Here is a 13779-nt window from a genome sequence, read left to right as displayed (position 1 = left end):
GGTGTCAGCACAGAAAATAATACCCCTGGAATTATGGAGAAACAATGAAATCTTTCTACGCTTTCTATCGGCTTGTAGCTGTCATAATCAACTCAAAAAGGACCAAACACCTTGGCAGTGTTCTCCCATGCAGCTTCACACACCTCCTCCACACCCACCCCCTTGATCCCAGCCACAATCCTCGCAATCCGCTCAATGGTGCACGGCTCATTCCTCCCCTTGACCATCGCCCCCTCCTCCCACTTCTCCTTCTTGACAACCTTGAACCGATCAGGCACTTCGCTTTCCTTCTTCTGATTCTTCTTCCCCTGCGGCTGCTGTTGCTGCTTAGGCTTCTTGGGTTGTCGCTGTCTCTTCTTCTCCCCTTCCCTGCCAACCTTGCCCCCCTCTACACCACCCCTCAACTCCAACTCAGCAGCCTTCTTCTCCAGCTCCTCCTGCGCTTTTCTTTCTGCCTCGATCTTTTCCTGCTTTTGCCTCTCCTCCTCCTCTAGCCTCTTCTTCTCCTCCTCTTCCTTTCTTCTAGCTTCCTCAAACTGAACCAGATACTTCCACCCCTCATGCGTAGGCCTAACCTCACACCACGGACCATCCGTCTCAAGCATCATTTTGCTCAGGTCGATTTGCTTGACCACCTCGCAGTTTTCGACGGTCTTGAAACTGCACCCGTTGATGCCAATGTACAATCCCAGGTCCATCAGCTCTTTTGCCTCTTCTATTGTTCCAGTAAAAGAGTGGACTACACCACCCTTTTGCAGGTTTTCAAGCCTAGGGCCAAACGCATCTTTGAGCAGACGAACAAAGTCCCCGTGTGCGGCGCGGGAGTGGAGAAAGAGCGGTAACTGAGGGGAGAGCGACGCCGCGAGTCTGAGCTGGGCGGCGAAGGAGTGGAGTTGTACTTCCTTTGAGCAGTAGTGGAGTCTGTCGTAGTCGAGGCCGAACTCGCCAAAGGCTATGAGGCTGTTTTTCGGAGCGGTAGTGATCAGGTCTTTGAGGTCGGAGATGATGACTTCTGAGCGGGCGTGGTCGACGCCTTCGCCATCGAGGATGGGTTTTGTTGGGTCGGGCCCGCAGGCGGGGGTGTGCTGGTCGGCGGATTCGTCCTCGGATTGGGACTCGTCGTGGTGTTTGTGGTGGGAGGGGGAGAAGATGGAGGAGGAGCAGGGGTGGATTCCGGCTGTGGTGAAGACCACGTTCGGGAATTTGGAGGCTATTTTGAGGGCGTCACGGGAGGATTTGAAGGAGGAGCCGGTTATGAGGAGCTTGGTGCAGCCTACTTCTTTGGCTCTGTCGATGACACCCTGGAGGTCATCGGGGTGTCTTGATTTGCCATGGTAACGGCCGCGGAAGATGGGATCAGCGAGGTTGATGCCAATCTGATGAGGCGGAAATGGTTTATTAGTGGCTAGTCGATGAGATTATATGATAAACTACCCACATCGATGTATCGCGGCTGGTATGTTGTGAGAGAGGCACCATTGGCCTGGGTTGAGTTGGACTCGGCCATTTTCGATCTGAGTGCAGGTGCAGCTGAGAAGTGATGTGCTGTTGCTCCGCTCGAGAGCAGAGCTCTTGTGAATATCCGTGCTGTTGATGAAGAACTCTTCAGTGTCATACTCTCTCCAAGACTTATATTTCGAGAATCGATTTGACTCCGAGCTGGTCCTCAAGAGTCAGGCATGTCCTCATAAGTCGTCCTCACTGTGAGAAGAGGTTGAGTGAGCCTTGGCGGCCGTTTGAATGTTGACAGGGGTCACGCTGGCTAGTCCTAAAACGAGATGGACCCTTGGAAACGTGGCTTACTTAAGCCAAGCGATGAGACTGGGGTTTGAATGTTTTTGGGCTTCAATGCCATCAAGAAGAACAAACAGGTTCAACGCAGGGAAACACAGGGAAAATGATATACCGATACTGAGATTGATAATGAGGCTTGTCACCTGCCGAAATCTACATGCAGGGAGCCCTGAAATCCCGATCTCCCCAGGCAGCGAGACCTCGATGGTGGGGCAGATCGGATGGCCCCTGCGTCTGTTTAATGGGCAGCGGGGCACAGCGACGCGCCGGGCACCAAAATTCTGGTGTCCAACGCGTCCGACGCGATCCACATCCCGCCTCTCCTCTTAAAAGAAGATCGCGCAAAAGCAGCAAAGGCCCTTCCCTTCTCTCTTTTTGCATCCTCCACCCCCAACCGCCAAACCCACGAATAACTCTAAGGACTGTCTGGCACCAGCTTTGTTTTCTTTTTCGACAAAGCATCTTTGCCAGCAGCTGTGATTTATTGAGGGACTAGCTATACGGCACCCTCACTTTTGCCATTCTCTATACCCACCAAATTTGGCCGCCTTTGTTCTCTACACAACCGACGCCATGTACGTCAAGAAGCGTGGTATGTCAACCCTCGAACTCCTACGAAGCCATTGGTGATGCTGATTTCAAGCAGATGGGCGCCAGGAGCGCGTTCAGTTCGACAAGATCACAGCCCGTGTTTCAAGGCTTTGCTATGGGCTTGACATGGACCATGTTGATCCTGTTGCCATCACTCAGAAAGTCATTTCCGGTGTGTACGGAGGCGTCACAACAGCTCAGCTCGACGATTTGGTAAGCTAATCTCACCTTGACCTTTATCTTAACACTCGACTCTAACAACTCTTTTCTCAGGCCGCCGAGACTGCCGCTTACATGACCGTCACCCACCCCGACTATGCCATTCTCGCCGCCCGTATCGCGGTTTCCAACCTTCACAAGCAGACCAAGAAGCAATGGTCGTCAGTAGTCAGCGATTTGTACCACTACGTCAACCCAAAGAATGGCCGCCCTTCGCCCATGATTGCCAAGGAGACATACGAGTGCGTCATGAGGCACAAGGACGACCTTGACTCGGCCATTGTCTACGACCGTGACTTCAACTACCAATACTTCGGCTTCAAGACACTGGAGCGATCATACCTTCTCAAGCTCAACGGCAAGATTGTTGAGCGGCCACAGCACATGATCATGCGTGTGGCTGTCGGCATCTGGGGAGACGACATTGAGCGTGTCATTGAGACCTATACCTACATGTCCAGCAAGTTCTTCACGCACGCCTCGCCAACTCTCTTCAATGCCGGTACCCCCCAGGCTCAACTATCGTCATGCTTCTTGGTCGACATGAAGGATGACAGCATTGACGGCATTTACGATACCCTCAAGACTTGCGCTATGATCTCCAAGATGGCTGGCGGTATTGGTCTCAACATCCACCGCATTCGCGCCACTGGTTCGTACATTGCCGGCACCAACGGCACCTCCAACGGCATTGTCCCCATGCTTCGCGTCTTCAACAACACCGCTCGCTACGTCGATCAAGGTGGCAACAAGCGCCCCGGCGCCTTCGCTATCTACCTCGAGCCTTGGCACGCCGATGTGTTTGAGTTCCTCGACCTCCGCAAGAACCACGGTAAGGAGGAAATTCGCGCTCGCGATCTCTTCCTTGCCTTGTGGATCCCTGACCTGTTCATGAAGCGTGTTGAAAAGAACGGAGAGTGGACCCTCATGTGCCCCAACGAGTGTCCCGGCCTTGCCGACTGCTACGGCGAGGAGTTTGAGGCTCTGTATGAGAAGTACGAGAAGGAGGGCCGTGGCCGCAAGACGATCAAGGCCCAGAAGTTGTGGTATGCCATCCTCGAGGCCCAAACCGAGACTGGCAACCCCTTCATGCTGTACAAGGACGCTTGCAATCGCAAGAGCAACCAACAGAACCTTGGTGTGATTCGCAGCTCCAACCTGTGCACTGAGATTGTTGAGTACTCGGCTCCCGATGAGGTTGCCGTCTGCAATCTTGCCTCGCTCGCCCTTCCTCAGTTTGTTGACTATAACGAGGCCAAGTTCGACTTCAAGAAGCTCCACGAGGTCACCCAGATCGTCGTCCGCAACCTCAACAAGATCATCGATGTCAACCACTACCCCGTCAAGGAGGCTTACAACAGCAACATGCGCCACAGACCCATTGGTCTTGGCGTTCAGGGTCTTGCTGATGCTTTCCTCGCTCTGCGCATGCCTTTCGAGTCAGCTGAGGCTCGCGAGTTGAACAAGCAGATCTTTGAGACCATCTACCACGCTGCTTTGACCATGTCGTGCCAGCTTGCCAAGGAGCAGGGCACCTACTCCACCTACGAGGGCTCTCCCGTCTCCAAGGGCATCCTTCAGTATGACATGTGGAATGTGAAGCCCAGCGACCTCTGGGACTGGGATGAGCTCAAGGCCGAGATCAAGAAGAACGGCGTCCGCAACTCGCTGTTGGTTGCCCCCATGCCGACGGCCTCCACCTCCCAGATTCTGGGCAACAACGAGTGCTTCGAGCCCTATACTTCCAACATCTACCAGCGCCGTGTGCTTGCCGGCGAGTTCCAAGTCGTCAACCCCTGGCTTCTAAAGGACCTCGTCGATATGGGTCTCTGGTCTGACAACATGAAGAACCGCATCATTGCGGAGGGTGGCTCCATCCAAAACATTCCCAACATCCCGGCCGACATCAAGGCCCTGTACAAGACCGTCTGGGAAATCTCTCAGCGTACCATCGTCCAGATGGCTGCCGACCGTGGCGCCTTCATCGATCAGTCCCAGTCGCTCAACATCCACATGCGTGATCCCACCATGGGCAAGATCACCAGCATGCACTTCACTGGCTGGAAGTTGGGTCTCAAGACTGGCATGTACTACCTCCGTACCCAGGCTGCTGCGCAGCCCATCCAGTTCACCGTCGATCAGGAGGCCCTCCTGGTGCAGGATAGTGCCGTTGCCAAGACATCATCCGGGCTTAAGAAGCGCGCTCCTCCCGGCAGCTACATGTCGTCCCCCAGCGCGGTCCCCCGGCCCATGGCCTTTGTGAAGGATACCCCCGGTGGTCTCAGCAACGGCGCTCCCACCACCCCTCCTCCTATCAAGACCCCCACCGCTGGTGAGGTCAAGTCACGTCCTCTGGCATCGCCAGCGAAGCCTCCTCCGTTCAAGGCGGACGTTCCGGAAGGTGACAGCCCCAAGGCTCTCCCCACCGAGCCGGCTGAGAAGCCCAAGGAGGAGTCCCTCGACGCTCCGGCTGCTGAGGTCAAGAAGGAGGCGGAGGACAATGACGACGAAAGCAAGGAGCGTGAGGTGGACATTTATTCCGAGGCAGTGCTTGCTTGTAAGTTGAATTCTCTCCGTCATCTCCGAACTTGACAACAGATGCTAACCGTGACGTTACAGGCAGCATTGAAAACCCCGAGGCCTGCGTGATGTGCAGCGGTTAATCATTTTCTCCTTTTCTTTTCTTCTCAGCGAGGTTGAGATTATGTGTGTATACATGAGCGAGAGCAAAGCAAGCATGGCGGGAATGCAGTGTGACGACGGATAGAGTAGATGAATTGCACAGAAACGGGAGGTTGGGGGCATACATGGACCGGTCATATGAGGGATGAAGGATTGTAATATTTGGGAGCTTTTTTCCCTGGTTTGGTTTTTTTTTGTATCATGTCTTTTTGTGTACCTGGTTTACACAAAGGATAGTAAAGAGTGCGGGGCAAAAGCGATGTTGTGTGTGTGTGTGTGTGTGTGTGTGTGTGCGCGGTTGGCTTCGCCCGTCCTGTTATTTGCTTTTTTCTTTATTTATTGCATGGGATAATGGAGCGTTGCACACACCATCTATACCCAGGCACAACACAACAAATATTACACATACACTTACAGCGCTGAGGGAACAATCAAGAGGAGAGAGGGGTTTTGATAGCAGTACGGAGTATGCCTGGATAAATGTATAGTGGGTGCTGCATCATCACTTTTTCTTGCATTGCTTCATGATTGACGAATGCCCCTTTTTACGCGCCGTTGACATCCGCATCATCATATTTGGGTTTCCGAGTTCCGGGTTACACTTTGTTCACGGGTAGGTGATTAAGAAAACTTGGGAGATTTCATCGAATCTGTCTTATTGGACGGGTTGAGCAACCAGTCCAATTATATCTCTCTTTTTCTTCGTGCCATTGTCGGCAGACTCTTCCGCTTTGCCACTCATTTCAGGCTGGATGAATCAAATTCTGTGAACACAATGGGTGTGTGAGGGTTGTAGCCGCCCGGAGGACCGACACTCTTCTGTACTAGTGCTACGGTCTAAACACGAGGAGATTACTCTGGGAGTTGTGGTCACTTGGGATGAAATTTGTGTCTCAACGGTGGTGGTGGTGGTACAGAAGGGGCAAATTACGAATGAGGGAGCCAAAAGGTGGTGGTGGTGGTGGTGGTGGTGGTGGTGGTGGATGATGGTGGGTATGAATATATGCATTGCTGCTGCTGCACATATTGATATGCTGTGGTTGTTGCAGCTTACCGGGTCGGTCAACAGTTGGTCAATGTCTAACCTGACCTGACCTGAGTTTGACCTTTTGGCTCACCTGATGAAGAAGCTGCGACACTGCAGCGCATGCATACATATATCGTGACAGAGGGAAAGACCATCACCGCAGCAACACCCCGCAAATGTTCATCGCGGGGTTCTAATCGTCCTTTCAGTCGGATCCCATCACCAAGACAAAAATCGGGTGACAAGAACGTGATATCTCCCTTCTAACCTCACCGTTCTCTAGTATCTGACCGCCACACTCGGTCTCCATCCAGAAGAAGCACTTATATCAATCTGCCAGCACTCCATGCCAGCAGTAGTAGCGGCGCATCAAAACCAAATTCACCCCATGATCGTGCAAAATAATCGTGAAGCTAACTCCATATCGGGGATACCCCCCCAACCGAGCCCAGCCTAGGGATCACGGCGTAGTCTCCTGTTGGTCACCGGCCTAACCTATTTTAGCATTTTGGTCAAAAAACATCAAAAAACACAGCTGGCAGCTCACATACACAACCACACACATTGCAAGACCAAAACCTGGTCAAATCGAAGCAAAATAGGTGCAAAATGAAGGCCAAAAGCCTGGTAATTTACTGTAAGCAATGCTTTCGTATGCATTGCGGCTGAAGAAAGTGTTGAAGTGTGCAGGCGGTTTTGCGTGGGCGAGGCTGCAACTCAGACGGCACCACCACCCACACCACCCAGTTCAAACCACCAGCCAATTCAACAGCCAATTCAATGGCCACTGGTCTTGAAGCCTTTGTCCACTGCGCAGGCCGGGCCGGGTGGAAGCAGTGGTGGTTGTGGGTGGTTGTAGGTGATTGACTGCTGCGATTGGGGGTGGTTTGAGATAGTCGTCAGATGGTTCTGCACGAAAATGCGGTTGATTTTGGTGTGTTTTGACCGTTTTTCGATGTTAGTAGGATCTTCTACTTGATGCGGCTAGGCCCGTGACCAACAGGAGACTACGCCGTGATCCCTAGGCCGGGCTCCCCCCAACCACCTTTTAACACTATACTAGCGTACCTAGCTATCATGCAGGTGCAGAAAGAAAAAAAAAGACTGCAGGTCCAAAAGTAGGGTCATCACCTTATCCATACACTAGCTACCGTCTGTGCTACTAGTCTATCATCTCATCTCCTTCAGGCACAGATAGGCGTTGCTCATTCAGGTACAGCACACCACACCCGGGCGAGATCTGTGCAAGAAAGGGAAATTGCAACCTGCGGGTGGGTGTGATCCAAAATGCAAAAGAATTTGTCTAGAACAGATGGGAGCATGGAAGAGGACTGACTGGTTGGGCAAACCTCACTCCTTAATATGAAAATGGCTCTCGCTTTGTGGTTCGATGTGTCCCAGGTTGGAAATGAAAAGAGATGTTGGACAGTGTATACATGTCAAACCTACCACGTGTGTCTGTCTGTTCCTCAGCTTCTTGCCTGATTGTGAGATGAGACGTAACCCTTTTCTTCCCCAGCTTGTTTCTCTCTCTGCCGTGTGTGTGTCGCCCAACCAGGTCTGAGAGGAGTATGCATGTCTCAGTTTTCGGCACTGCGTTGACAACAATGGTGCCCGGGAGAGAGAGGGCGAGGGAGAGACTTTCCTTTCCCAACCTTTACTCTCTCCTTCATCCTGTTGTCCTGATCATGACGCTGCGGAAAACCGGCAACTGGTGATAATCCTGATTACCTCATTCCCACCCCATCCAAGACCACGGAAAGGAGTGAAACAAGATGTCAAAGTGGTAAACGAATGGAACGTGCACCAAGAATCGTTCCCTTGCCAAGATTTTTTGGGCGTCTTGGGTTGTTCACCTTCCAGCCAACCAATGACAGAATATGGCGGGGTTGGCGATAAAAGAGAGAAAAAGAAAACAACAGAACCTCCCCCAATTACAGAACAAAGCTTGTTTTTGTTTGGTGGTTGATTGGGGGCTACGAATCATCGGCGAGGAAGAAAAGATCGGGAGAGGGAGTGATGCAGGCTCTGCAAGCTGACGTCGAAAGCCAAGGCTGGGCAGGCCAGAGGAAAAGAAAAAGACAGGGGTGAAGGCATTCGCCTATCGGTGAGCCGCGGGCCAGCGACGAGTCGGGTGGAGGTGGAGAGGAGATCGGTGTGTCCACCGCCCAACCTCACTTTTTCCTCAACATCATGACAGAGACTGCTGAGGGTTGGCCGTCGGTCGACCTTGCAAAAAATGGGGATGGAGTAGGCTTGTGACAGAGGCGAGAGAGGAGGGGAGGCATAAGGTAGTGGCAGGCACTATAAAAGATTCGATGCATAAATCCAGGAACAAGTGCATAAAAGACAAAAGAGGAACAAAAAATAATAATAATAAACAAGGTCGATGACATCGTCTGTCTGTCTGCTGGCTGCCCTGTGCTTGGCTGCGACCCTCCACCTTGATTTCCAGCTTCCCGCCCCGATCCCCTCCACGCTATCGCAGCTCTTTCCCAGCTGCTCTGGGGTCGGGGATGCAGATGGACAGGGGGTCATCCCTGCTCCCAGCTCAACTGCATCGCCTGATTGGCCAATAGGAAGCTGCCAGCGACCTTGCCTGCCCACACGTGCAGCCACGACCGCGATCTGGATGAACCTCGTCTTCAAGGTTTTCCTATCTCAAGGAAACAAAAGCGAGATAACCAAAACAAAGTTCCTCAGCAACGGGGGACCCGTGGAGGGTCTCGACTCTGGGCTATCGTGGTTATGAAAAAAGAACTAATGCCAGACTATGGTGATTGTGCATAATTCGGCGGAGTCTTCCTAATAACTTCACATCAGAGAGAGTGAGAGAAGGAAACACCAGCGGGCACCCGAGGCATCATGGGGGCAAACAGATTGGTTCGTGAGAGGGCAGGGTGGCCGCGGTGTGTGTAGCCATGTGGGATGCGTCCTTCTCTTGCATATCGGGCCGTGATGTGGCAGGCAAGAGCCCCAATCCCGTCATGACACAGATTGGCGATGGCTGGTGGTTCCATCCCAGAGACTAAGCAAGTGCCGTGGAGAAGACAAACCCTGGTAAATTTGAGGGCTGGTGAGGTGTGTGGGCTTGGGTACTTTCCCGAGTGACGGAGGACGACCGACGGGACGGTTCCAGGTTGCTCTGCAAGGGCACCTGGCCTGGAGGGCTCCTGCCTTGCAACAATATAAGTCCTGCCGCCTGACGCACCACTCACCTTCCGTCTGCTTCCAACTTCCAAGCTCGTACAAGTCCCACCTGTCCTGGTCTGCCCTTCAAAACCACGACTCTTCGTCCTCTCTTCTCTCTCCTCGTCCTTTTCCCTCAACAACAACAACAATCTTACAGAGCATCGACTTTTTTTGCGACTCTCCTAGCCAACCACCCCTTAAGCATCATCCTACATTGTCAGTACCTTAACCCCCCTTCTCTCACCTTCACTTGGAATCCCAATTCTGACTTGACTCTTCTTCGTCTGCAGTATTCCTAGGATCACATCCCCACCCACATCGCCAAAATGAAGTCCATCGCTACTTTCGTCCTTGCTTTCGGCGCTGCCTCCGTTGTGGCCCAGAACCAGTGGCCCGAGGGCTTCCCCGAATGCGGTGTAAGTGTCCTTTGTCCCAGCACTCGATGTCGTCACGCCGCTAACCACCATGTACAGAAAACCTGTATCAGCAACATGCAAGGCAAGGCTGGTAGCGAGTTCTCCAACTGCGCTGCCGGTGATGCTGCGTGCCTCTGCGGAGCCGCCAACTTCCGCTGGGGCATCAACGACTGCGCCGACCAGGCTTGCGGTAACTCGGCTGTTGCCCAAGTTGTCAAGGATTACGGCGTCGCCTATTGCAGCTCTGTCAATGCCCCTACCGCCATCCCCCCTACTGTCTCGAATGTCCCTACTACCTCGGCTGATGCCTCCGCCACCACCACCCAGGGCTCTGAGAGTGCCACTACCACCGAGTCCAGTGATGATGCCACTCCCACTCCCGTCTCGACCCAGACTTGGACTTCGACCCTGACCTCTGATGGCGTCGAGGCTACTGCCACTGGCACCACTACCATTCTGGGCATCTCTAATGTTCCCGGTGCTACCTCGGTTCCCGAGACCACCCTCACCACCGATCTGCTCACCACCGTCACCGAGGACTCCACTACCTTCACCTCCACCGTTGGCCAGACCACCCTCACCACCAGCCTCACTGGCTCTGCCCTCAGCAGCGCTCTTAGTAGCCAGGCTGACGAGGCCACTCAGTCTTCCGATGCTAGCACCAGCACCAGCAGCGCCTGGGGTGCTCAAGTCACTGCTCCTCCCGCCCTCGGCTTCCTTGCCGCCGCTGGTATCGCTGCCGCTCTTCTCTAAGTTGTTGCACCATCGACGACGTTTTTTCTTTGATCGACAACGACATGGAGGACCAAAAAGGAAGATACGAGACACGATATCCCAATCTTAATGACTGGTGGCCGGCTTGGTTGCGAATGGAGCTCATGGGTAGTTAGACAAGAGCCCCAGTCCTCACTGGGTCTTGATGGCTGATTTTTTTCTTCTCTCATTTGGTGTGGTGTTGGACGGTGGTGGTTCGGCAGGTGCTCTTTTTTGCTTGCTGGACATTGATTCTCTTGTACATATTGTAGGATTTGGGACGTTTATTTGCGGATATGATACCCCCACGACGGGTCGACATCAGTGATTTTACGCATGGCATGCATCTGAAGGGTTTAATGAGGCTACCCATGTAATAGATAGATAGTGATATGGGTGGGAATTTACGAAATATTCTTAATTTGGTTCTGATTTCTCTGTGAATTGTGTCTCCTTCATGCTCGATCCAACAGCTCTCGAGTCTCCAGTCAAGGTTGACAAAACCAATGACATCATCGCCACATTTTCTGTCTTGTGATGGTCTCCTCTTCAACGGCAACGGCAACCCATGACGAATGCGATAGTGTCGCTTCTTGATTGTTGTATTCGACCACGAGTAGCATGGAGAAGATGGTTGTGAAAATAAGGTTCGTCAGCGTGCCATCGGGACTGGAATGGCAGCGAGGCTCTGCTGATGGCGTACTGACGGTAACGAGCCACAGGCACAGTTTTTCTAGCCACACCCTCACCACCGCTTTACAACGGAGGGGGATGAGCATGTTTTATGGAAGCAGGTGAGCAGTTTAAGCAGGCCAGGACTCCTACCCTCGATGGGCCCTTTATGGGGTTTAAAGTCCGTCGACGTGTGGTCTTTTGCAAGATTCCAAGCGGATCATGTTCGCCGTTGTGGCAATTGGAAAGCTCCACGTAAGTACCACGGGTTGACCGGCTCATTTCTCTTCTCTCATCCCAATGGGAGGTAGCTAACTCGAAACCAGCAAGGCAGGAGGACAACTGACGGGTTCGACACGTAACAACTGGCGGATTCGGGAAGCAGAGACACCTGCTGGTTCATCGCAACTTTCCTGTCCACCGGTCAGGGTCATGCTCGGCCATTTTCCGTCAGCTGCCTGGCCATGGTGTAGTGATTTGGAGCCTTGCCGGTTGGGTCGTGCGTCGTTCGGAAATGTGACCGCTGTGCGGTCAGGTGTATATACCATGGGTATTTGCTGGTATTTTCAAGGCTTATTGTGTCCCTTCGACCACGTCAAGCACCAGTGCGAACCACACAAACTCGCACAAATTTTGACCGAAACTTACTCGACGGAGGCCAAGGCCCAAGTTTCGTTCACGAACGCTACATTTTCGGCAAACGAGAGGAGCCCAACGGTAGGAGAGAGCCCGCCAGTATGGGAAAGCGCGGGGAGCAGTACTACGGCAGAGAGAAGGAGTACGGTAGAGAGACGCACCACGAGTAGGATAAGCACCGCGAGAGGGAGAAACACCACGACAGGGAGAAGTGGTACAACAAGGAGAAGCATCGCGAGAGTGAAAAGCCCAACGGCAAAGAGAAAGTTGGGCCTTCCAGCACCGAGGACCCGTATGCCTTCCTGGCATGTTTCAACACGGCCTTTCTCATCGACGACTCCGGTTCTATGATGGGCTCACGCTGGAAAGAAGTCCGCAATGTCCTCAAGGAACTCGCACCGATCTGCACAGCTTATGATTCCGGTGGTGTAGACCTTTACTTTCTGAGTGCAATGCGTTGGGATCGTAGAAAGCATTGGGATTGTCGGCCCAAAGACTACCGTGGTATCAAGGATGGCAATCGAATCCTAGAGATTTTCAATACCGAGATTCAGCCCCAGTCCGGCACTCCTTACCGGCGCTCGCATCAGTGACATTCTCGAGCCTTATGTTCAACATCTAGAAGCCTTGTACAACTCCTCGCCATCTTCCGGCGACCCGGGGGTCAAGCCACTCAACTTGATCGTTGTTACCCACGGCTGTCCAAATGAGGGCCCCGACCCTAAGGGAATCATCAGAAACCTTGCCAGCCGGTTAGACCGAATCGATGCCCCTCCTCACCAGCTGGGGATTCAGTTCTTTCAAGTGGGGTCAGACAGGCATGCCAGGAGAGCACTGAGAGACCTGGACGACGGACTAAATGGTGTTAGGGATATGGTCGATGCGGTTTCTTTCAACAGGCGTAGCTGGCTTTTTGGGGCTAAGAAGTTGACCGTTGTGGGGATCCTAAAGACCCTCAGGGGCTCTGTCAACAGAAAGCTTGACCGAGCGAAGCCGAAGGAATTGTACGGATGGGGTTGACTTGACAAGAAAATATGACAATACACGTAGAGATGGGGACAGTTAATGGGAATGGGTGCAATGCGGTCGCTGTTCACGGCGGATAGGAAGATTGAGGGAAGAGATTCTGTAAACGATGACGGCCCATTGTTAAATACCTTGACCGAGCGGGGAACATGTTGAGCATGAAGACGGAAAGAATCATGGAATGTCGGGACGAAAATGGCAAGTGTACTTCATGTTTGGCTGTTGTCCCCGTGGGAAGCTCCTGTTCCTCGAGGCATGAACACGGGAGACATCTCCCCAGAGAGAGGGCCTGGAGACAGGTGTCCGGAGGCAGGAATCACCACAACAGTTCCAGAAATGCATAAAACCACAAAATCAGTCATAATCATTATGATATCAACACCAACCAACACCAACCAACACCGACCCCCAATCCTCAGCCATACAACACCAAACAACCCCTTAACCCGCCCAAAAGCCAATGCTAACATACACCGTTGTAGTGTAAACAAACAGACCCCATTCATAAACATCATTACAGTCCCCTCTTTGCTGTTGATCATTCATTCCCTTTTCCAAGTTACCCAATCCCAAAAACACCGTCACAGCCTCATCATCTCCTTGTACAGTTACAGCCAGCCCGCCCTCGAAAGAGAAAAGAAAAACTCCAAAAAGATAAAATATTAAAACAACCACCACCACCTGTCCTTCTCACCTCGGAGTGGATCGAAAAGAAAAGAAAAAGAAAAAAAACAGATTAGGCAAAACTATCTTCAGCCTCCCTCCCCCCCC

At 52.5% G+C, this 13779-nt stretch overlaps 4 protein-coding genes across 4 annotated transcripts, besides 1 other annotated feature; 3 read left to right on the top strand and 1 right to left on the bottom strand.

The window, feature by feature from the left end:
- Positions 1–92: 92 nt before the first annotated feature.
- On the bottom strand, positions 93–1479 carry PODANS_6_4470 (uncharacterized protein; the record flags this gene model as incomplete). Its single annotated transcript, XM_001909908.1, has 2 exons — positions 93–1376; positions 1435–1479. The coding sequence occupies 2 exons, from the start codon at positions 1477–1479 to the stop codon at positions 93–95; spliced, it is 1329 nt and encodes a 442-aa protein (XP_001909943.1).
- A 960-nt stretch (positions 1480–2439) lies between these two features.
- On the top strand, positions 2440–5267 carry PODANS_6_4460 (uncharacterized protein; the record flags this gene model as incomplete). Its single annotated transcript, XM_001909907.1, has 3 exons — positions 2440–2598; positions 2659–5161; positions 5224–5267. Coding segments are annotated over 3 exons (2706 nt in total), but the record flags the coding sequence as incomplete, so codon positions are not given.
- A 1499-nt stretch (positions 5268–6766) lies between these two features.
- Positions 6767–7294: a repeat region (rgion triplique sur le chromosome 4 et le chromosome 7).
- A 2537-nt stretch (positions 7295–9831) lies between these two features.
- On the top strand, positions 9832–10674 carry PODANS_6_4450 (uncharacterized protein; the record flags this gene model as incomplete). Its single annotated transcript, XM_001909906.1, has 1 exon — positions 9832–10674. The coding sequence occupies one exon, from the start codon at positions 9832–9834 to the stop codon at positions 10672–10674; it is 843 nt and encodes a 280-aa protein (XP_001909941.1).
- Positions 10675–12329: 1655 nt separating this feature from the next.
- On the top strand, positions 12330–13002 carry PODANS_6_4440 (uncharacterized protein; the record flags this gene model as incomplete). Its single annotated transcript, XM_001909905.1, has 2 exons — positions 12330–12486; positions 12605–13002. 2 exons carry the CDS (start codon positions 12330–12332, stop codon positions 13000–13002), a joined length of 555 nt encoding a protein of 184 aa, XP_001909940.1.
- Positions 13003–13779: the final 777 nt, after the last annotated feature.

The sequence above is a fragment of the Podospora anserina genome, chromosome 6 (genome assembly GCF_000226545.1).
Source record: "Podospora anserina S mat+ genomic DNA chromosome 6, supercontig 2".
Lineage (NCBI taxonomy): Eukaryota > Fungi > Ascomycota > Sordariomycetes > Sordariales > Podosporaceae > Podospora > Podospora anserina.
Note: the sequence above shows the minus strand (reverse complement) of the source record. Positions and strands in the feature narration are given on the sequence as shown.